Genomic DNA, 23,616 nt, shown 5'->3' on the forward strand with positions numbered 1-23,616 from the left:
AGCAAGAGAGATAGCAACTGTCTATCCAACTTGCATCAGCTTACCAACCATACACATCCAACATCAAAAATCCCCCAAACTTGCCCTTCAGAGAAAAATCTTTTAACCCACTTTACTCTTGCACTGACATAGAAATGTGGTTAAGAAGTGAATGGTGGAAGAGACCAGAATATACTAACATTCTTAAATGTCAGTTGGCTAGTATCCAACTGATAGTAATTTTAGAGAAAGTAACTTTCCTTATTCTTTCTTAAGGTACTATAAGCTACACTCAAATATGTTTGAATGCCTTCTTACATTTTGGAACAGCCTAAGAGTCACTCATGGAACCTTCTTAGAACATTTTTATGAAAGCTATTGGGTTTGTCAAGGTTTACTTTAACTCAAAATACAATAATTTCATGAGATCACTTGTTAATAGCTAGTTGGCATTAGCAGTTGCACAGATAAACTCCTATTTGATCACTCCTTGACTATGGTTAGGATGTACGATTTTCAGGTGGCATTTCTTTAATTACCCTGTGGATTGCTTGTTGCAATTTGACCCAACGTACATGACTTTTTTTTCTATTGGAAAATTAACTCTAATGTTCATATATAATGTTTTACCGTGTACTTTTAATATGTGTTTTAAAACAAGATAGTGTATATCTCTTCTTCCCCCCAATTTAACAGATTTGTATTTTATAAACGTTTATACATATTTCCTTGGGGAAATGACCTGCAGATAAGAAATAGATTTCTGTTTATGAGAAAACAATTATTTAAGCTTATGTGTCGTTTTCAGAAGCATTCTAAAATTGCCTTTTTAATTTGTGAGGAACTTTCTCAAATATGACCTTTCTAGTGCTGAATGAAAAGTCATTACCTGAAAATGACTCCCCAAAGAGCTGGAGATTATTTAAATTGTTGTGAGCCCCAGCATCATAAAAGTGAGATCTTTGTCTTGGAAAATAAACAGACTAAATCTTTTTAAAAAGCTTTTATTTTAGGTTTAGGGGTACATGTGTAGGTTTGTCATGTAGGTAAACTGCCTGTTGCGAGGGCTTGGTGTACGGATTATTTAGTTACCCAGGTAATAAGCATAGTACTTGATACCTAGTTTTTTTCTGCTCCTTTTCCTCCTCACACCCTCAACCCTCAAGTGGGCCCTGGTGTCTCTTATTCCTCTCTATGTGGCCATGCGTTCTCATCATTTAGCTTCTACTTATGAGTGAGAACACGCAGTATTTGGTTTCCTGATAAACAAACTAAATCACCCTATAAAATGTATTGAGATGTCCCTATGAGTCCCTCCCGCCTGCAGGGTTCTGTATCATAGGATCCATGCACTCAACTTCATACATAAAGCAAGGACTTAAGGAGAGCTTCTTCAATATCACCTTTTGCCCCATCGCTTTCTATTCAGAGATGACAGAGGCAGTATTTTAACAAGATTAAAGAAAAGTTTTAATAGCTTCATTTAAAAAGTTCTTGTTTTTCCACAGTATCACAACTGTTTTCATTTTTCATCCACCTGTTTGTTCTTTGTCGGTTTGCCTAGTCGTTTTTATCATTGTAATCACGACATCCTGTGACTGTGCTCATGAGGTCTGTTTACTTCCACTTTACGTAAACTTTTCAAAATGACAGTTATTTCGTACTCGCTCTCGCCCAAACGCAGACGGGAGGACGCTTCAGGAGCAATCCACCCGAAGGAAAAGCACGATTCAGGCCCCGCCTGCCTCGGCTCCACCTCCCCCGCGCCCCTCTCCCAGGGTCTCGGCCGCGGGACCCCGCCTCCAGGCCCCGCCCCTCTTTTTCCCTGGCCCCGCCCCGGCCCGTCGCCATGTTGTTCCCTCCGCGCTGGATGGGAGCAGCTGGAGCTGGAGCCTGGCTGCGCTACCGCCGCTGCCTCCTGCTCTGCAGGTCCCCGACCCTCTCTGTGTCCTCATTGCACCCAGACGGGCCGGCCCAGAGCTCCCGGGTCGTCTTCCGTGTGGCCGCGAGGTGAGCGGGACTCGGGACTCCTTCGGGACCGGGCGGAGCGCGCGGGTGTCGGGGTCTGAGGGGGCGGCTCGGGCCTCGCGCAGCTGGGGCGGGGTGCGGTGCGCGCGGGGCTAGCGCGGGTCACAAGGCCGCCCCGGGAGAGAGGATGGCTGGTTGTCTCTCTGCCTCCAGTCTGACGCAGGAGGAAAGACGGTCCCCACACCCTTGGGGAGAGGGACTCACAGGAACACACACACATACACAGGGACCCACACAAACACTGGAGAAAGGGAGATACAAAAGCCCGGACACCCGTGCACATACACACGGAGAAATACACCCAGTCACCTGGGAACACACGTACACGCCAGCCTTTCCCCAACCACTCCGGGACACACATCCACAGACCCCAAACCGAATCCTACACCCGAATGATTAATACGGGGAAAACAAAGGCGCTCCCACGACTTGATTTTGGCGACCTCTGAAGTTCCACCTAGCAGAACGTGTTTGCTCGATGTCTTATGACCACTCGGGTGAGGAATTCGGAAAGTAAAGCCAATCTTAGAGGCTGCAGGCGGTTTGGGGGCATTATCTGATTCAGACGCTGGCCAATGTTTCACAATCGCGTTCCCTTTTTTCTTCCAACTTGGTAAGTAAAAAGGCAAGATGAGAAATTTAAGTGCTGAACTTAATAAATAGTTGGTGGACGTATTGCCTTTTTTTTTTTTTTGGTAAGGGATGACACATCTCGTGACTACAGTTCTTTTGAGGAATAACTTTTCTGCTAGTTTCCAAATCGGCACGTGACCACAATCTTTTCATAGGATTTTAGCGTCCTGATAAAAATCAATGGGCAGAATTTGATTGCTGCTTTAAAAATGTGTTTGTCCTTCGGTCTCTGGCACCATTGTAATGGAAAATCCCTACATTGCCTGTACTCTCAGAAGCTGTCCAGTGGAGCAAAACTAGAGATAAAGAAACCTGGAACGATTCAGTTAGGAACTTTTAAGAAGGCAGCATTTAGTTTTTCCTTTGGAAGATTATGAAGTTATCATGATTGCTTCTCTAGAACTTTAGTATGTTATTTGGATTCCTAAATCTAAGACAATGCTGTGGCAGTCTGGTGCTTTTAGTATTTTTGTGTCTGCTGTAGTAAATTCCTCGTTTATACTACAAAGTTTCTCTCTTGGAGACTTTTGGGATCTGGGCATATTTTTTCGTTTACTGTTTGGAATGTTAGAGTAGATAGGCAAAAACTAAGTAGAACATCATTGGCTTTGACTCCAAGCCGGGTTTTAGAGATAAGGGAAATAATACCTTAGTGCTGTCACTTCTTTTCCAACCTCTCTTATCTCTTTTTCTTTCTATCTCAACCATTTCTTCTCTCTAGGCTACAGTACTCTGGAAGCCTAAAGATAAGATCCTTGAGTTCTCGAAATTATGTTTTTTTAGCCTCCCCTCATTTCTGACCATTTATTGAGCACTCACTGTGGCGGCGAATACTCCGTACGTGTAAATCCTGTACGTACATCATTTCATTTAATTTTCATAGCATTTCTTCAGTAAGAGCTCCATGTTACAGTTGAGGAATTTGCGGGGGCATAGGAAGGTTCAATCTGTTTTCCAAGATGACCCAGGTTGTGATGGGGTGGAGCGGGGATTCAAAGCTGGTCTGGGTAATTTTAGAGTAGTAGTTCTCAACTGGAAGAGAGGACAATTTTGTCCTCGTAGGAGACATTTGGCAATGCCTGGAGGCATTTTTGGTTCACACCTGGGGGCAAGGGAGGTGCTGCTGACATCTAGTAGGTAGAGGCCAGGGATGCTGCTGAATATTCTTTTTTATTTTTTATTTTTGTTACTTAATGTTTGCTGCTAAACATTCTGTAACCTACAGGACAGCCCCCCACAACAGAGTTGTCTAGCCCAAAATGTCACTAGTGCCACGGTTGAGAAACCCTGCTTTTCAACAGTCCAAGTAACCCCAGAGCTTACATTTCAACTGCTTTTGTTGTTTTTTCAAATGCAATGTCATTTTCCTATTTGGGATACCTCATCATTTTAACAGTGAGCAGGGGAAAATTCTCTCTACTGAGAAGCATATTCACTTGAAAGATTAAAGAGTGAGTGGCTGGGCACGGTGGCTCACGCCTGTAATCCCAGCACTTTGGGAGGCCGAGGTGGGCTGATCACCAGGTCAGGAGTTCGAAACCAGCCTGGCCAACATGGTGAAACTCCGTTTCTACTAAAAATACAAAAATTAGCCACGCGTGGTGGCGGATGCCGGTAATCCCAGCTACTCAGGGGGCTGAGGCAGGAGAATCGCTTGAACCTGGGAGGCAGAGATTGCAGTGAGCTGAGATCACACCATTGCACTCCAGCCTGGGTGACAGAATGAGACTCCATCTCAAAAAAAAAAAAAAAAAAAAAAGAGCAAATAATTTCTGGTAGCAGAATCTGTTTTTTGTTGTAAGGCAAAAATGACAAAAAGAACTTAAGAGCTATTCAGAGCCATTAAAGTAGACTTAGAAAGCTTACTTTCTGCATTATTTCAGTTGTCTGAGCAGCCTGTGGGGCACTGAAACAAAGGTGCTGATGAGAAGGGCAGTGGGGAGTCCCAACCTTCCTGAAGCTTGCAGTCCAATCACAGTCATAAGATTAGGTTCTGACATCATCCTAGAACAGAATTAATTGCCTGGGCTACTCAAGGACAGGGGCCAGGTGTTCATTAAAAAAAAAACAAAACAGGCTGAGTGTGGTGGCTCATGCCTGTAATCTCAGCGCTTTGGGAGACCCACACAGGAGGATCACTTGAGCCCAGAAGTTTGAGACCAGCCTGGGCAACATAGTGAGACCCCCGTCTCTACAAAAAATAAAAAAAAAAATGAGGCTAGCTCAGTGTGGTGGTGCATGTCCCAGCTACTTTGGAGGCTGAGGCAGAAGGACGACTTGAGGCCCTGGAGTTCAAGGCTGCAGTGAGTCATGATCACACCACTGCATTCCAGCCTGGGCGATAGAGTGAGACCTTGTCGCTAAAAAAAAATAATAATTAAAAAAAACAACTCCACACTCGGCACAGAAGTACCTGTGTCATAGTGTTTACTGTGGGCAGACTTAGATAAAATGGGGAAAACTTGATGTGTGTGTTATAGTTTTGTACGGTTAACCACGTGTGAATATTTACAAGAATCAAATTGAGAAGCCATTCTTGTTGAGCATTAAATTCATCCTTAAATTTCACCTCACCAGACAAATAGTTATGCCTGCATTTTATCACTGGAATCGAGAAATGATGAATTTTTTAATGGCTTTTCCATAACTTTCTGGTGTTTTCCAGTCTTTTTTTTCATGCCTGTCTAAGATCAGGCCTTTCAAAATATGTACTGCTTCATTCTGGTGGCAGAATTAACTGTTAGGTGAACTTTGGGAGGGAGTGGTTGACTGGAGCAGTCAAAAAGGATCGCATCTCTTTTTAGGCATCACTGAGTGTTATTCACGCAATCAACATGGCATCTTTTTGTTGGTAGCTTTGGCTTTTGACTCATGCCAATGCACAGCACGTTCTTTGCTGATGAATAGATTTCTCTGCCTCTTATCAGGAGTGGGGTAGGGAGGATGTTGAGTTACACACCTCAAAATGATTGCTAGTGCATACACATGGAATCTAACAAAAGTGACGTGTTTCATTCTGGGAAGGGTCGAGAGAAATTGGTGCCAGAGTTGTCTTGTTTGATCATTAATTGGCTTGCTCCTCTGGCCAACTTAGGTCACCACATTTCCTTCTGGGTAAAATGAGATGGCTATGGTTTATAATCTCCAGGAGATTATATGACACAAAGTAGAGGCAGCAAATTATTAGCTTCCAAGTAGTTCTGCCCAGGCAATGTGTTAGTTAAGCAGCAGGAGGAAGTAAGCCAAATGGAAGTGTGTGTGTGTTTGGGCAACGCATCTAACTTGAAAGGTGTATGGATAATAGACTCTTCAGTCAAAACCAAGCATAAGAGAATAGGATTTGTGACTAAGCAGGCCATCAACAGAGAACATTTATTAAGGACTTTTTTGTAGAGGAGTGAGGGTGAACTCAAAAAATGTTTCAGGGAGTTTGGTGGAAAGCTGTGATGCAATTGGAAGGCAAGGATGCCTGAGGGAGGAGACATGGAGCCACCTAGGTGTGTAGGCAGAGGGGAGGGAGGTCGGAGGCGGTCCCAGGCTGTGTTGCCAGAGAGCCCAGGGGTGCCAGGGCTAGTTAGATAACTTGGAGGAGAAATCTCTGTTTCTCAACATGACTCTTGATACTGTGCATGTTGTGAAGCTGTGTGCTCTGGGTATTTCCACATTCTGGATTTTTCAAATCCTTTTGTTAATTTTTGACCATGGTGAGTTCAGGTGTTATTATTATGTTGCTTATTATGAATACAGTGAGGATGACTAGGTGTAAATGAATGTAAGTAAGGTAACAGCTAGATCTGCCTGAGGTGGAGAAAGACTGGGTGTGTATTTTGGAAAAAAAATGGAGAAGTGAAACAGGCTGTTCAAGCTTCACATTCTGGCTGCATGGAAGCCAGCTCATTGCATTCTCCAGGAGTTCTCTGGGAGTCTGTGGACACAGACTCCACTTTTGTCTTAGGCCTGACTCGTACAAACGTATTCTGTTGTTTGACAGGGGATGGAGAAACACTATAGAACAACTGGACACATTCATTTCATTGCCACATTCTTTATTCAAGTGTGACAGAGAGCAAAACAGTATAAAGGAGTTGAACTGACTACTGTATTTTAATTTCAAGTTCGTGTGAATTGGATTAGATTTTTGGGTACAGAAGCTAAGGTAATTTCCAAAAGGTTAGTGCCCATAAGACTGTGTTCTTAGAAAAACCTGGAAAAAAAAAAAAAAAAAGCCTTACAGACCTCTGTTTCTAGAACTTGCTGTGCAGAACTCTAACAGATAGGAGTGTTTATGCAGCTAGGTGACTGCTCTGGTCTGTGCAGTTTCACACCTGTGTATTTGATCAGATGTATATACCTGGAAATACATACATAATGTGGTTGGAAGTCAGATTAGAACTGCCTGAGGACTACCCATTGGTGAATGCAGAACGTTCTTTGGAATGAGTGCTAGTATTCTTAAATAACATTTAAAATAACTATTTAAAAATAGTTGTTTGGGAGCAAACAATTGCCACCCTCATAATCCACTTAAATTTGTGCCCAGTACTTGATTTTTATCACAGCAGTCCTGGAAAACCTAGCTTCATGAAGATATGATGTCATCGAAAGGAATGCAGTGCAATCTAATTAACTCCCCTCCAGTGGGGTGCTCTACAAATGTCAAGTATCTATGTTTCCCTCAGAAATTTAAAATAGCCTGCCCTGCCCTTGTGAATTTGCCATGATGCTTTGGGGGCACCTCAGCATGCAGTTTGTGAACCTCAGGATTAGAAGTTGGTATTATTGGCTCTAGTTTATGGACTACAAGGTTTAGCGGTAAGGAGAAAAGGCATCAAAGTCCGTTTTTTATTCTCCATCCCCCCTTCCAGTATCTGTAAGCTTTTCCCTTGGGCCCCTCATTTCCCCTAGAGCTTTGCAGTTTGGGGATGCTACCCTTTTAGTTGCTAAGCTGAGGGGAGGGACAGACAGGAAAGAGACTGCAGTTCAGGTTTCCTGTGCAGATCGTCCCTCCAGCTCCACTTTCCTTTGTGCTTTCTCTCCATTTTCTGCTGGGTGCAATTCTTTAGGAAGTGGGTCTGCTAGGGTGGCACAAGGATGTGGGTCATGGAATCTATAGTCTTTCAGGGACCCCTCGAGCCTCTGGACCCGGCCTGTCTGGAGAAGTCTCGAGAAGTGCCCGTGTGCTGTTCAGTTCTTTTCCAGTTCTCTGGTGGGAATCAGCTTTCTCATTGTTGGCTGCTGCTTTCCGCATTAGGTTTCATTGTCTCTTCACTCTGTCACTCCCAGACCATTTGCTTTCCACTTTCTAAATTTTGTTGCTGTCTTGCATCTACAGTTGTTCTTTCTTGGTGTCCTTTTTGGATTTGTACCTTACGTAGACCTTTTCTGTCACTGGGTGGGAGTGAAGATAACACATACTTGACCTGCCCTATTAGACCTGGGGAAGTTTGTGGACTTGTGTTTATTGATGTATAAAACATGGATGATAGTGTCCAACTTGCAGGTAATTTTAAGGTGCTATATGCCAGGTACCTGGTAGATATTCAGTTAATAGTGGCTGCTAATATAATTACAGCCATAGCATTTATTATTTGAGCAAGCAAGGCAGTAGCAATAGGTAATGTGAAAAGTGGACATATTTCATGTGTGACTGAATGAAGTGCGTAAGAGAAAAGAAAGAGATTTTCGAAATGGAGAAAATAATTAGCTCAGTTTTAGATATGTTGAATTTGAACTACCATCAGGGTACCAGATGAACATACTATACAAGGGGTTGCAAATTCTTGTCTGGCTCAGACATGCGGAGGTAGACTTTAGGAATCACTGATTTTTATAGCCCAGGGAGATACCATCTGGAAACAGGTAAGGGTTTCAGTCTCGTGAAATAGCTTCATGAAGAGCTTGTCGGGAAAGGGGGCTGTCTATGTTGAAGAAAGCTAAGGGGCCAAGGAGGAGAGAAAGCAGAACCTGTTATCAGAGTGGTTTTATGGACAATTAGGAAACATTTTCAAGAGGATTACTGCCAGGCTGTTTGGACCTGATAGAGGCAGTAATGGGTGGTAAGTCCTGGCTCAGACTTGAAGGTCTCCCCTGTGCCTCTAGCTAGATGTGTGATCCTGTGTAAGACACTTTCCCAGTTAGGCCTGTTTCCTTACTTGTTTTTAAAAAACACTTGAGGCCAGGCACGGTGGCTCACACCTGTAATCCTAGCACTTTGGGAGGCCAAGGAGGGAGGCTTGCTTGAGCCCAGGGGTTCAAGACCAGCCTGGGCAAGATGGTGAGACCTTGTCATTACAGAAAAAAAAAAATTAAAAAAAAAATTAGCGAGTCTTGGTGGTATGCACCTGTAGTCCCAGCTACTCTGGAGGCTGAAATGGGAGGATCACTTGAGCCCAGGAGTTTGAGGCTGCAGTGAGCTATGATCATGCCACTGCCCTCCAGTCTGGGTGGTAGAGAGAGACTCTGTCTTTTAAAAAAATAAAAAAGACTTGGGTACCCTTCCAAGATTTTAGTTCATGCACATTCAGACAGATGGCTACACCTGAGAGAATTCACTGTCTACTAGCTGGGCCTCAGGTGGAGATGCTGGTCAAATTTGCAGGTGTTTTCTAGAAACATACACAACAAAGTCCTGAGAGAAGAACTTTTCCCTATATTCACCTTAGGGTTGTATGTACCGTAGGGCATTGAGATGAGGACTGAGAAAAAGCCATTGGATTGGCCATTAGGAGGTCTTCGCTGACTTTTGCTGACAATCAGGGGAAAGGATGGGGTGGGAGCCCTGGTGTCCTATAAGCTGAGCAGAGAGTTAATCAGGTTTGCAGGCAGATTGAGAAATGGGTAGTGATGGGCAGAGTGAGGTTGGGCTTGGAAAGCTTTTTGTGAGAAAAGTCTGTTTCAACACTTCGATAGGGGCAGACCTGGGGGATCATTGACAAAGGGAGAGTTACATTGGATAAACTGAACTTGATGAAGAGCTGCTTGCAGTGTTGAGCTGGTGACAACTTCCCTGCAGAGTGGTATTTGGGAGCCTCTAGTCTAGTTGAGTCCTATATACCGGACATAGCTGCCCCTCTTTAAATATATCTTCTTAGGAAATCCTCACTCCTTGTAATTAACTTCTCTAACAGTCGAGAAGTTTCCTTTTGCTGTGGCTCCATGCCTTGTGGAGCCCCTCACTCAGTGAGTTTGTATAGTTCCCCAACCCCTAGCTTTGTCTGCTGTAAATTAAAGACATTTGGTTTCTTATCTAACTGGAAGGGAGGCCTCAGAACCAGTGTTTGTTTAGGTGATAGCAGAACGTTGCAGATCATTTTTGATTTGTGTTTTGCTGCTTTAATATATTTTTCTGACATATATGTTCAAATTCATTCCTTTCATAATTTGTTTTTCTTTCTGAAATATCTACCTTTAATTCCCCATGTTCTCATCTTGTGACTTTTATCTATGTTTTCGCATTTTAATTCTGTCTTCCAAAGTGCACTCTTTCCTTTATTGTCAAAAAGTATTGTAAGTGCCTTTTACAGGTAAATGTCTTATCGCAGGTAGATTTATGCTTGGTTCTTAAAACTTAAGCAAAACAAAAAATCAAAACATTATCCTCACTTCTCAGGACCAGCAGTTTCCCATGAGTAAGGCTGTTGACTGAACTATCATAGTTTATGGTCAAAGTGTGATATTCATAAAAGTCTCATGGGTGAGGGAGAGAAAGAGGAAATACTGCTAAAGACAGAAAGTCTTGAAGGGTGTTATGAGCTACAGAAATGGATCACACATAACATACAAATGATGCAGGCATGTAGCAATCATTTCTTGGTGTCCAAACTCCTTTAAGATCTGATGAAACATTTTTTGTTCTTTCCAGAAAAAAAGCGCAAGCACACAAGCTTCCACCAATGCTCTCATCCTTATTTCACGTGTAATTCTAGGGAGTGTATTTTCCCCCTGAAGCTCATTTCAGGGACTCCCAATTAACCACACTCTAGGCCTGCACTGTCCACCGCAGTTCCCACTAGCCTCATGTAGCAATTTAAACTAGTTAAAATTAAATGAAAAATTCAGTTCTTCAGTTAGACCAGCTACTTTCCAGTGCTCAATAGCCACATGTGGTTAGTGGCTACCATATTGGACAGTGCAGATTATAGAACATTGTCATCATTGCAGAAGGTGCTGTTGGATTCTGCTGCACTATAGTTTCATGATGGTTTAAGATTTAGTTCCTTAACTAAATCTTCTTTTTCTTTTTTTTTTTTTGCCCTTCTCACTTCCTCCCTTCCCACTCCCCCCACCACTGTTAGTGATTAGTTAGCATACCTACACAGGTGCCTTGTTTTAAGAAAAATGTTAACATATTTCTTAAAAGTTAAATTAGCTGATTCAGCTTCAAAAAAAGTTACTTAATTGAAATAAGTTCTTTCAGTAGGGGAGGTGCTCTGACATAGCGATAGTATGGTTTGATAATACAGTTTTTCTCCTCTAGCTGCCTCCTGTTCTTGAGGTAATGCTCAGTGATTAACTAGATAGGACTAGATAGATAATTTATTTCACCTTGGCAGGTCTTGCCTGTAAGTTGGCCTGTTCTTGCGGTATTTCCTTTTCTTTCTTTTGCTTCTTCCTGCACACTAAATATGGTATTTTCTGACAGTATTTTTCTTAATTCTTTATTTTTTTTGGTAACTTCTTGCTGTAGAGCTGGTACCCATTAGATGTAATGACTTTCCTTGACTTGCTTCTTGCTCATAAATTTCCGTAAGACAATCAGGAAGTTTTTAGAAACAAACAGTGGAACCAATTAGGCTGTTAATTGAGACACGCCTAAATTAAGCTATGAGGAAATAAATACAGCTCCAGCAAAAATAGAAATAATTTTCAGATTATCCATGCTTTTGTTTCCCTGGTTTTCTTTGAACATCATTTCCTCAAGCTATGAAGTGAAATGAAGTGGTAAGTACACCTCTAAGTAGGACATTCAGGGTGAATCCAAAGGAACTTGTGAATTTGACCAAAAAAAAAAAAATCTGTTCCTAAATTTAAACCAGGAGTGATAAATTCATTTTAAGTTTTTGGAGGGGTTACAGAGTATGTGTTTTAAAATCTCAAGTTTTGAGAAGGCAGTTTACAAATGATGCCTGCTCTCCCTTTGGCAGCTTATTAAGGAATGTAGTCGTTTTTCAGCATTTGCCAGCTCCCTGTCGCAGTCAATCAATAGTACTTATTTTAAAGTGGGATTCTCATTGGGATTGCAAGTAAGAATCAATTTTTTTGTTCCTACCCACACATTTTAATAGACCTCAAAAATAGAATGTGGGGAGAACTGATAGAGAAACAAAGAATTTTAAGTACAGAAAGCACAAATAGAATAATAATAGAATAACAAGAATAAAAGAGGAAGTAATATACTCTTCGTTCTCAATTTAGCATTTATTTGCACCTCACCAAATGTAGAGCATTGTACGAGAAGTGGCAGAACAAAAAAGGGACAAGTGAATGGATGCAATTAGGTGTTGTGTGTCCCTCCCAGGGAGTTGACGTTGTAATTAGGAAACAGACACATACACAACTGAAGGTGATTAGAGCATAAGTAAATGAGAGCTGTAAAGAGGTGGAAATGATGATGAGAGCAAAGAAAAGAGAAAGATTAGGTTGCTGGGGCGGCCCTGGCTTCCTACATGAGATAATCTGGACTAGGCTTCTGATGACTAAGATTGTCATAGCCGTCAAAGTAGGGAGGGGCCTCGTAGGCCAAAGTAACAGCCCGAGCAAAGATATGGACAGAAAATGCCAGCGATAGGTGTGGGGATGGTGAGTAGTAGGGATATAATTGGGACAGGCTTGTAACTGAGGTTGGATAGCTCTTTGAATGCCATGCTCAAAATCTTGTATAATAAAAATAATAAATAAATGAATTTAGTTATCTGTAGGAATGGAGACAATTAGATCCAGGACCAATAAAAAAAAAGTCTAACTTCAATCACATACACAGTCATATTAGAGATTTATATTCTTTTTTTTTTGGAGACAGAGTCTCACTCTGTCACCCAGGCTGGAGTGCAGTGGCACAATCTTGGCTCACTGCAACCTCCGTCTGCCTCTCCAACAATCCTGCTGCCTCAGCCTCCCAAGTAGCTGGAACTACAAGCATGCACCACCACACCTGGCTAATTTGTGTATTTTTTGTAGAGATGGGGTTTCACCATGTTGCCCAGGCTGGTTCCTGAACTCTTGGGCTCAAGTGATCTGCCCATCTCGGCCTCCCAAAGTGCTGGGATTACAGGCATGAGCCACCGTGCGTGGCCAGCAGATTTAAATTCTTGATGCTTGGACCTTGAGGCTTTCTATTCTTCCCCTTGGTTTATTGTAGGGTATGGCTTTGGAAGCCAGCAAGGGGTTGGAGAAGGCCAGGGAAAAGGGTACTATTGATAAACTATTCGTGAACAATTGATAGTATAAGATAAAAGTACATAATGGAAAAGTTGGGAAAATAGTGTTATAAGAAGGAAAGGGTTAACATAAAATGTTCTTTTGTCTTTTGAATTTTGCCGTATCTGCTGGCAATGTGGTTCATTTTTTTTCCTGCCAGTGACCTGCTTATCCAACTTTACATTCGGATTAGTGTATGACACAGACAGCATATGTTGGTACCAGCACGTGGTATGGGAATCCTAAAGTAGTGTCTGTTGTACATGTAAATGATTTATTTAAAGGGATGCTGCTGAAGGGACAAGGAGAACATTTGTAGCTCTAGTTGTGTAAATCTAATTCTAGGGTCATATTTTTAATTCTCAGGAGATTTGCATATATATTTTTACATACAGTAAAAATTTTTTTTTTTCAAGGCAGGGTCTCGCTCTGTCACCCAGGCTGGAGTGCAGTGATGTGATCACAGCTCACTGCAGCCTTGACCTCCCCAGGCTCAGGTGATCTTCCTACCTCAGCCTTCCGAGTAGCTGGGACTACAGGCATGCGCCACCATGTCCAGCTAATTTTTGTATTTTTTGTAGAGATGCAGTTTCACCATGTAGCCCAGGCTGGTCTCAAACTCCTGAGCTCAAGTGATCTGCCTGCCTCCGCCTCCCGTAGTGTTGGGTTTACAGGTGTGAGCCATGGTGCCTGGCTGAATTTACCCTTTTAAAGTATACAATTGATTGATGTTTATAGTATATTCACAGAGTTGTACAACCATCACTACTATCTAATTCCAGAATATTTTTATTACCCTCCAAAAAAAAACCCCATACCCATTAGCAGTCACTCCTCCTTTATCTGCCACCACCCTCCACCCCATCCCTTGACAACCATGAATCTACTGTCTCCATATTTGCCTATTCTGAACATTTTATATAAATGGAATCATACAGTAGGTAGCCTTTTGTTCTGACTTCCTTCACTTAGCATAATGTTTTTGAGGTTTATCTTACATTACAGCATTGCATGGATGTATGCCGCATTTTATTTATCCATTCATTAATTGATGGACATTTTCTTTCTTTTTAGGGGAAGGTGGTTTGATAATAGTATGGGTATGCATTTTTTTGGTGCAATCTGTATGGACATTTCTGTAATTGGATAGTACATATCCATGTAATGTGAGTTAAGAGAGCGTGTTTCACTTTTATTAGACATAGTAGGCATGCCAATTACAGAATTCCTTATGGTAAATGGTAGAGGCACGCACAGGGTGGTTAGGGGTGTCGAGGAAGGGGGTTCAGTTGGAGATGTCCAGTAGGTGTTCGGGAGGAGGTGAGGTCTAGCTGCATCCACACAGCTGACTAGGAGTTAGACAGGTAAAGGGCCAGGGATTTGAACATGAACAAGGTAAAACATGAAGTCATATAGTAAATATCTTACTGGAGGATCAAGTGTGAGGTATAACCACCTCAATTTTCATTCGTAAGCCCAGCTGACACTGTTAGTAGCGGAGAGGGATCATAGCAGCATCCATCCCAGCTTGTCCAAGGCCTTCCTCCCCACCTTACCCACAGCCCTTCTCCCATTGCATCCAGTTAGCTTTCTGGACTCCTTATCTGACCAGGTCACCCACTGCTGAAGCTATTTCAGAGGGTCCCCATCATTCCTAGAGTACAGGCAGAAATCCTTCCCATGGCTTCTACTCGCCTCCCTGCTGCTGGGCCTCTTCCTTCAGTCCTGTCTTTGTAGCATACTCTTCACTCTCTAGCCTCCGGGTGCTCGGGCCTACCTTGAGTTCTCCCAGTTCATGCCAGGGCCAGGCTTCTTTGGCAGGGCCTTGGCATGGATTGGTTCTACTTTCTGGTTCCTGTTCCCTCCTCTTTTCTCATAGTTTTCTCTTGCTCCTGCTGAGCTTAGCCTGTGGTCAAACCTACTTCCCCTGGGTCAAATCCCCCTCCAGCGGAATCAGACTTTGTGTTCTCATGGCAGCCCGTGGCTAGAATGATCATGGTGACATTGCTTTGGAACATATCACACTAGAAACCGATGTACAGTCTCTCATTAACACAGTGTAACACAGCCTAGTTTACCTCTGATGTTGGAAGTTCCTCGTTTTCCTTAACTGTAGCTCAGTAAGTGAAATAGTTGGCTTGTGTTACAGGATCATGTTTGCATGTAAATTAAGTCCCCCAGGTGGCTGGACTCTCGTGGACTCAGGGAACTCCGTAAGATAGTGGCACGGGGAACCTGAGTCTGATTGAGAGAGCCCCAGGTTTACACATTGTGCGTCTCACTCACCGAGGGAGATGGTGGGCAGAATCCCTTGCATTGTTTTAAGTTGTTCTTTGATTTTTGGTTGAGTGTGAATAGTTGTACTTTGTACCATATACCTCTCATTTTGTGAGGTACAGTTGTAACTTAAGTGCATTTTTGTGTGGATGTCACCTTCACCCAACTACAAGCTCCACAAACTTGGGACTGTATGTGTGGCTTGTATCCTCAGGGTCTGGCTCATAGTAGGCACTCACTAAATACTTATTGAACAATTCCTTTCCCAATCGTTCTACCAAATGCTAAGCTTCTGCAAAATTTGACTCATACCATGTAAAACATGTTTTAAACTACTTAAACTCTAATAAAGCATAGACATTCACATGTGCTTTATGCTACATGTCAGTAAGATTGGAGATTACTAGTTCTGTCAGGTTAACCTTGTTCTTGAGCAGATTTTGAAATAAAGCAAGTGGTTGAAAGATTCTTACCATTCGCAATTGCTTATTTTCATTCTACCTGCAGCAACAACAGTAGAATCTCAGAAACAGATGCATAGGCAGTTGGGACTGACATAGCCTAGTGGGTTAAGTGCCTGGGCTTTAGAGTCAGTCGGCCATGTTCATATCTTACTGCCACCTTTTACTAGGTGTGTGACCTTGAGCATGTATGTAACCTCTCTGAGTCAGTATCCTCATGTGTAATAGGTACTAAGAAGCTTGTGAGGAATAAACACAGTGTTGTAGCTTGCATAACATACTGGGCTCAAGGCTAGCTGCTATTGTTGTTGTTTCATCTTCAACCCCAAATGTCAGGATTTTGAAGAGTCTTATTTTATTATTGATTGAATTTATAAGTTAAGGACTGCTATATGTAAGTCCCACAAAAATGCCCTTTGCTTTAACAAGTGGTGGGTGGGGAGGGTGGTTGAAACCTTTGGTTCAGACCAATAGAGGCTAGTACTTTAGCACAGTTCCACATAGTGATCACTGGGAGACCTTGACATTGAATTTGATCTCTAGGACTAGGATCCCTCAGCTTTGTAATGTAGGCCTATATCATCCTCTAATTTGTTCTGCCTATTGCCCTTACTGAAGGTTGATGTAAGACATGACCATAAAAAGAACCTGTCTGTAAAACTGCCAGTGAAGACTTCTTCATGTATTCATTTCACAGACACTCTTGCACTCCTGTAATGAGCCTGGCACCGTGATGAAACGCTTTTCCCGTGTCGTTTGAATGCATCTTCTCAACAACCCTAGGAGGTAGGTACTGTTGTCACTGTTGTTCCCATGAGGCTTCAGGATGTTAAATTGCTCGTCCATGGGGCTGTGCTCATGGCATTTGGTGCCAGGAACAAGTTTTCTTTTCTGACAGTGTGCTTTGATTTGCACAGAAACAAGAGCGTTTTCATTTTTGCCTTGGCTGCCCTGAATGAAGCTGGGCTACCTTGAGCTTTAGCTTGACCTTTCCTATATCACGTTGGTGCCCCTCCCTCACATGGCCCTTTTCTGTCTTCCCTTTTGTGTTATCTTCATTTTATTCTCTGGAATATGACTCATTCTGAGCCACCCAAAATTTGGGCAAGTTTTGAAGAATGAATGAAATGTTACACATTTCATCTTGATACAATTTCATAGCTGTCTCTGAATATAAAACTTAGAAAAGAAGATGGGTAGATGAAAAACTTTTTGAAAAACGCAGTGATTAAAGTAGAATATTTGATTGTATGACTTTTTTGGGCTGAGAAAGGTCATGGACAGTATTCAGGTTTTTAAGTTAAGAATCTGGCTGCTAATAGAACTCAGATACTGTACTTTAACATTTTAATTCTTCATTTTACTCTTAAAATTATGAAAACATACACTGCTAAGGTGAGCTAACTTTTTTATGTAGATAATGATGCTTGAATTGAACAATTAAATTAGGGTAAAATTTATGACCTATGTAATATGCTTTTCTTATATAGATTTCTTTTTTTTTTTTTTTTTCTTAGATAGAGTCTAGCTCTGTCCCCCAGGCTAGAGTGCAGTGGTGCAATCTTGGCTCACTGCAACCTCCGCCTCTCGGGTTCAAGCAATTCTCATGCCTCAGCCTCCTGAGTAGCTGGGATTACAGGCATGTGCTACCACGCTCGGCTAATTTTTGTATTTTTAGCAGAGATGAGATGAGGTCTCACCATGTTGGCCAGGCTGGTCTCGAACTCCTGACCTCAAGTGATCTGTCTGCCCCAGCCTCCCAAAGTGCTGGGATTACAGGCATGAGACACTGTGCCTGGCCCCTTATTCAGATTTCTTTATAGAATTTAGCAGAATTGCTAATGTTTTAACCTTGGTGAAAATTGTTTGCCCTTGGACAGTCATTTTAAACTGTGAAGTATAAGAGACTTCACATTACCTTTTTAGGCAAATTTTGAAAATAACGTAGTAGGATCCTTTTATTTATTTAACTTATACTAAAGAAATTTCAAAGGATTTTACTGCTTTTAAAGAAAAAATAATATTTTTAATGCCCATAAGCTGATTGTGGTTATATTAATGTATAGATAGAATGAAACTGGCTTTTGTTAGATGTCACTGGTAAATAAGATGGTGTGTACAATGATTTATATCACCATGTGTGTTTTTATACAACGCTACAGTTAGAGAGATATTCATGTAGAAATTAATTATTTTAGCAAATGCAAATATATTCCCAAATAGGAATATGTGGTAGGCCTCAAACTGTAGATGAGAAATGTAAAAAATTGTACCCTATACTCTGTTTCCTGGTAGGCTGGCATACGCCAAATTCATTTGGTCAGAATGAGACAAACTAGGAAGTCCCACATTATTATGAAAAAAGAACTATCAAAGTGTCTTGACAAAATTACAAATTACCACTTTCAAGGAATTTCTAAAACTTAATTTAGTAGATATATGCAACCAATAGTCTGGGTGGGGTTTGTTAAGATGCATGATCTGGCTTATAATTTGATATAAAGATGCTAAAAATTCAGTGATGTACAGTGAAACTTTGTGTCTGGTAAGGCAGTTAGATCAGTAGAGACTTATTAAAATACTGGAATAAATGATGTCTGTTGTACTCTCATAACACAACATGGAAATTGTGTGAAAGGAACAACATTGGGAGAGTTGCTGGGGCAGGGTTCCCAGTGGAGGTGATGACCATGCTGAGCTGTTCTGAAGGCACAGTGGTTCACTGGGGGGTCACCAGCAAGGAGCAGCATACGCCAGGGTGGAGGCAAGAGAGTGTGGGGTGTGCTGAGTGAGTGGAATTGAATTTCAGTTCTGGGTGATGGTGCACTCAGAATGACTGAAGCAGAGACTGTGAGGGGAAGGTGGCTAGAGTGAGGCTGGCCAAGAGCAGGGGCCAGGTGTCTTGCCTTAGAAGTTGGACTTAGTCCTGGATCTCTGGGAAACAACCCACTGAAGAATTCTGAGGAGACATTAGATAGATGGTTCCCCTATGTCAAAGTAGTTGGTTTGCTTTTATGGTTTTCAGTCTTTTCTCTTTAAGTTGAAGTTGTTGAAGCAAGATGCCAAAGAATTAAAGCAGCCAATTTAGCACATTGTTACCTATGTCAGGAAAGTAAGGGGCTTGGGACTGTTTCAGTTTCCTCTTTAACATTAATAGTCTGGATATTGAGTAGAGCAATACATTTGAAATTGAAAAAGTCTCTCAAAAGGTGTGCACCTTAACTGCCACACACTTGTGTTGGACAGTTTAAATTGTATTAATTATAGTAGTAATTACTGTAGTATTGATTTGTTTTGTTGGTTTTTTGAGATGGAGTCTTGCTTTGTCACTTAGGCTGGAGTGCAGTGGTGCGATCTCAGCTCACGGCAACCTCTGCCTCCCAGGTTCAAGGGATTCTCCTGCCCTCAGCCTAGTACCTGGGACTACAGGCGCTCGCCACCACGTCCAGCTAATTATTTTTTATTTTTTATTTTTAGTAGAGATGGGGGTTTCACCATGTTGGCCAGGCTGGTCTCGAACTCCTGACCTCAAGTGACCTGCCCGCCTCAGCCTCCCAAAGTGCTGGGATTACAGGTGTGAGCCACTGTGCCTGGCCTGTAGTAGTAATTTGAAAGAACCAGTAAGAGGTAGGGACTAAGGTATGTCCCATCATTTTTTAATAGTATTTTCCCATTCACTTGATTTCTCACTATACGAATGACTACAAGGTTTTTATCAGAACAGTGGAGCATGTGGCTAGAAATGCAGAATTCCTACATGTTATAGTAAGTGTTCAATTACACTATAGTTGCTCACATTGCATATAACCAGGAGACAGCCAGATAATGTTTACTGCAGTGATTTTACAAATTCATCCTGTCAATGTAATAATTATTGTTCATGTCTTTATTGCCTTCCCATGGAGGGATTCATAATACCTACTTTCCTGTTAAGGTTATTGACCAAATTTGCTCTAGATCTGTGTTCTCCAATTGGCTTATTAAATGTGGCTATTTAGTTAAAATTGAATAAAATTTAAAATGCAGTTTTTCACTTCCATCAGCCACATGTCAAGTGTTCCACAGTCACATGCGGCTAAGTGGCTGCTATATTGGACATTTCCATTGTTGCATAAAATTCTCTTGTACAGTGCTGCTCTAATAGTTATCTTCTTATATACATTTTAGTATACTTAAAAACCGTTTAATACTAAAGTACAGATTAAATGATATAATCTGATTCGAAATAACTGGGGAGAAGGGAGAGTTGGAGGGGTTGTGGAGGAAACAAGATTTGCCGTAAGTTGATAATTGGTGAAGCTGGGTTTAGAGTTCATGGGAGCTCATTGTATTGTACTCATTATATAGAAATTTTGTATATGTTTTAAATTTTTCACAAGAAAAATGTAAGCAGAAGGATTAACCAGGAACTGTGCTCCCACCAGCGCCTAGAAGTAGCTGTCTGTCAACGGGCATCTGAAATCTCACTCCCAACAGGCTGGCTCTTGTAGTGTAGTAAAGTTTTTAATCCTGCCACAGGACTTCTAAAGAACACATATAGTACCACATTTTCATTTAAGGTTTCTTTCATTCCACCTGAAAACACACAAGTAGCAGCAGTCTCATGTTCCTTAAGTGTTTGAACTGCCCAAGTGAATCTTGTGGGTAGAATGTGCTAGATTATATTAAAGTAAAAATTCCATTGCTGCTGACATTAATTTGAACAAACTCAAAATAGTGTTCTTAATGAAGAGAATAAAGTCTATTTACTCAGTGGTTGGTTTATATTTTATTTCACAGCCGGATAAGTCAGTTTCTGTCTCTGGCTTTCCTGGTTAACAGCACGTGTGTCTGAAGAGCGGTGGAGGGAGTAGTAAAGTCCCTGGTATGAGAGAGGCCTTAAGTGAACACCATCACTGTGCACTGAAGGGCTGTTTGAAGTTGTTAAGAGAAACATGTGGGCCGGGCATGGTGTCTCACGCCTGTAGTCCCAGCACTTTGGGAGGCCAAGACAGGTGGTGGATTGCTTGGGCCCAGGAGTTTGAAGCCAGCCTGGGCGACGTGGTTGAAACCCTGTCTCTACAAAAAATAGAAAAATTAGCAAGGCATGGTGGTGTGCACCTGTGATTCCAGCTACTTGGGAGGCTGAGGTGGGAGGATTGCTTGAGCCTGGGAGTTCAAGGCTGCAGTAAGCCAAGATGGTCCCACTGTACTCCAACCTGGGTGACAGCGAGATCCTGTCTCAAAACAAACAAACAAACAAACAAAACAACATGCGAACTTTGGTCTCCTACCCATCTCTAACAAATGGTGGGGCTTACTATGAGCAGAGAGGGGCTTATCATAGAGTAACGGTTCAGAGCAAGGGCTTTGGGGTCAGACTTGGGCTTGAGTGCCAGCTTCACAGTCAACTGTGACCTGAGAAAGGGGAAGAGTGAGCCCTTCCCAGCTGTTTCAGAGAATAATGGTAGAATAGTAGCCTGCACATGGCTAAGTGCTCAGTAAACAACAAGTCTTATTATTAGGTATTCCCTGGAGCCATATGTTTTATTTCAGCTAAATGCTGATATTCATAGAATCATGTAGAAGAATGTGTAGGTATAAAGGAATGTAATGGTGCCTTTTTATTTTACAGGGTTCTTGAAGCTTTTGAGATTAACAATGGCAGGAAAATCATCACTTTTTAAAGTAATTCTCCTTGGAGATGGTGGAGTTGGGAAGAGTTCACTTATGAACAGATATGTAACTAACAAGTTTGATACCCAGCTCTTCCATACAATAGGTGTGGAATTTTTAAATAAAGATTTGGAAGTGGATGGACATTTTGTTACCATGCAGATTTGGGACACGGCAGGTCAGGAGCGATTCCGAAGCCTGAGGACACCATTTTACAGAGGTTCTGACTGCTGCCTGCTTACTTTTAGTGTCGATGATTCACAAAGCTTCCAGAACTTAAGTAACTGGAAGAAAGAATTCATATATTATGCAGATGTGAAAGAGCCTGAGAGCTTTCCTTTTGTGATTCTGGGTAACAAGATTGACATAAGCGAACGGCAGGTGTCTACAGAAGAAGCCCAAGCTTGGTGCAGGGACAACGGCGACTATCCTTACTTTGAAACAAGTGCAAAAGATGCCACAAATGTGGCAGCAGCCTTTGAGGAAGCGGTTCGAAGAATTCTTGCAACCGAGGATAGGTCAGATCACTTGATTCAGACAGACACAGTCAGTCTTCACCGAAAGCCCAAGCCTAGCTCATCTTGCTGTTGATTGTTAGATTGTTGATGCATTCTAACCAACTCACACATATACACAAAATCAACATGGGGATGGAGAAGAGAATTAGCGTTTGCAGCAGTGTATCATCTACTAATAAAATTAAACTAATGTTGCTGCTTCATTAGTTGGTGGGAGAAGGGACACATCCACTCATGGAGGAATATATTTACTCAATAATGGCACCTTACATTTATAAATTGTAACGGTTGTCTAATAACGTTTCTTTAATTTAAATATGTAAGTCGCAGAGCTAATAAATGAAATGACCAAGACTTTAATTATAATAAAAATAAGAAATTGACTATTCTAGAAGTTATACTTGGATTTTTTCCTGGGAAAATGGAGAACTACTTTTTATATGTGTATGTTTTTATGCAATTAGCATTGTATTCTTGGTTCGGGGAAATACTTTCCTAAAGCAATAATGTTAGATATTAAAGATTAAAATCTAATGTATTTGCAATGCATTGTTAATTTACTTCTTCATTCTCTTCAAAATAATTTAACCATTCCTGTTTTTATTCTACATACTAGAATTACTCTCACTAGTAATTACTCATCATTTGTGTGCCATTCATGCACCCCCACCCCCATAAATCGTTCCACAGTCTCAGGCGGAGGCTGGGCCCCCAGTGGTACAAGAGTTGCTTCATACAGTCTGCAATACATCCAGCTAAATTCAAGCTGTCTATGAATGGAAAGGCTTTCCATAGATAGAGTTCAGTTTTAAGAAAAAGGATAACTACTGAACTTGGAGAACAGACAAATGTGCATTTGATAACTGATGTAACAATTCCAATGTACTGTGTGGAAGATACAAAATTACAATTCGATTAATGGACTAAATATTTTTGTTACTTTCTTGACCCTTGGGGAAAGTCTCTTAATTGAAGTTAAAACATTCTTTTATAACAAACACAAGACACAAGCTAACTTTATCACTCTCAGAAGAAATACTAAGAAGGATTGTACTTTGTGAGAGGGTAAATGAAGACATCTTTATTCGGCAATGTATTTACTTAGTGTCTTGTCTATCACTGAACATTTAGTGATTTGCTCTCAAGGAGATTTTTTGTTACAAAAAGACTTGTTGCAATGATCAGACTTGATAAAGCAAATTGTGGTCTTTTGTGGATGAAGTTCATATGCTGTGTGGTTGGTGACTATCATCTGATTCTATGGAGGCTAACCAAAGCCTAGACTGAGTGTGGATGAGACCGTCAACTGGGGAGTGATGGTGATATCAAAGGACATGCTGAGTGAGGGGAGCTGGCTGTCATGTAGGGAGTGAACCACTGCCCCCTGCCAGAGATACAGTTCAGTTTTAAGAAAAAGGGCAAGGCCAGGCACGGTGGCTCACGCCTGCAATCCCAACACTTTCGGAGGCCGAGGCAGGTGGATCACGAGGTCAAGAGGTCGACACCATCCTGGACAACATGGTGAAACCCTGTCTCTACTAAAAATACAAAAGTTAGTTGGGCATCGTGCCTGTAGTCCCAGCTACTCGGAAGGCTGAGGCAGGAGAATCACTTGAACCCGGGAGGCGGAGGTTGCAGTGAGCCGAGAT

At 41.7% G+C, this 23,616-nt stretch overlaps 2 protein-coding genes across 3 annotated transcripts in view; both read left to right on the forward strand.

Annotated features, from left to right (window-relative positions):
* The first annotated feature begins 1,663 nt into the window (after nt 1-1,663).
* Nucleotides 1,664-22,512, forward strand: RAB9A (RAB9A, member RAS oncogene family). 2 transcript variants are annotated; one of them, XM_055268776.2, is made up of 3 exons: nt 1,664-1,989; nt 16,492-16,580; nt 21,409-22,512. In XM_055268776.2, exon 3 carries the CDS (start codon nt 21,435-21,437, stop codon nt 22,038-22,040), a length of 606 nt encoding a protein of 201 aa, XP_055124751.1. In that variant the 5' UTR covers nt 1,664-1,989; nt 16,492-16,580; nt 21,409-21,434; the 3' UTR covers nt 22,041-22,512. The 2 variants fall into 2 exon arrangements, with proteins under 2 accessions (XP_055124751.1, XP_055124752.1); XM_055268777.2 differs by lacking the exon at nt 16,492-16,580 and having other exon boundaries at nt 1,857-1,989.
* OFD1 (OFD1 centriole and centriolar satellite protein) overlaps nt 1,945-23,616 on the forward strand; it is a 79,959-nt gene continuing 58,287 nt past the window's right edge. The window contains exons 1-2 of the mRNA XM_063635184.1: nt 1,945-1,989; nt 16,492-16,580. The gene's annotated coding sequence lies outside the window, so the exon portion shown is untranslated. The remainder of the gene's footprint in view (nt 1,990-16,491; nt 16,581-23,616) is intronic.

Source organism: Symphalangus syndactylus, chromosome X (assembly GCF_028878055.3).
Source record: "Symphalangus syndactylus isolate Jambi chromosome X, NHGRI_mSymSyn1-v2.1_pri, whole genome shotgun sequence".
Classification (NCBI taxonomy): Eukaryota; Metazoa; Chordata; class Mammalia; order Primates; family Hylobatidae; genus Symphalangus; species Symphalangus syndactylus.

Bases quoted from the DNA above. Each gene is read 5' to 3' on its own strand.
- RAB9A (XM_055268776.2), top strand. From the start codon at position 21,435: ATGGCAGGAAAATCATCACTTTTTAAAGTAATTCTCCTTGGAGATGGT.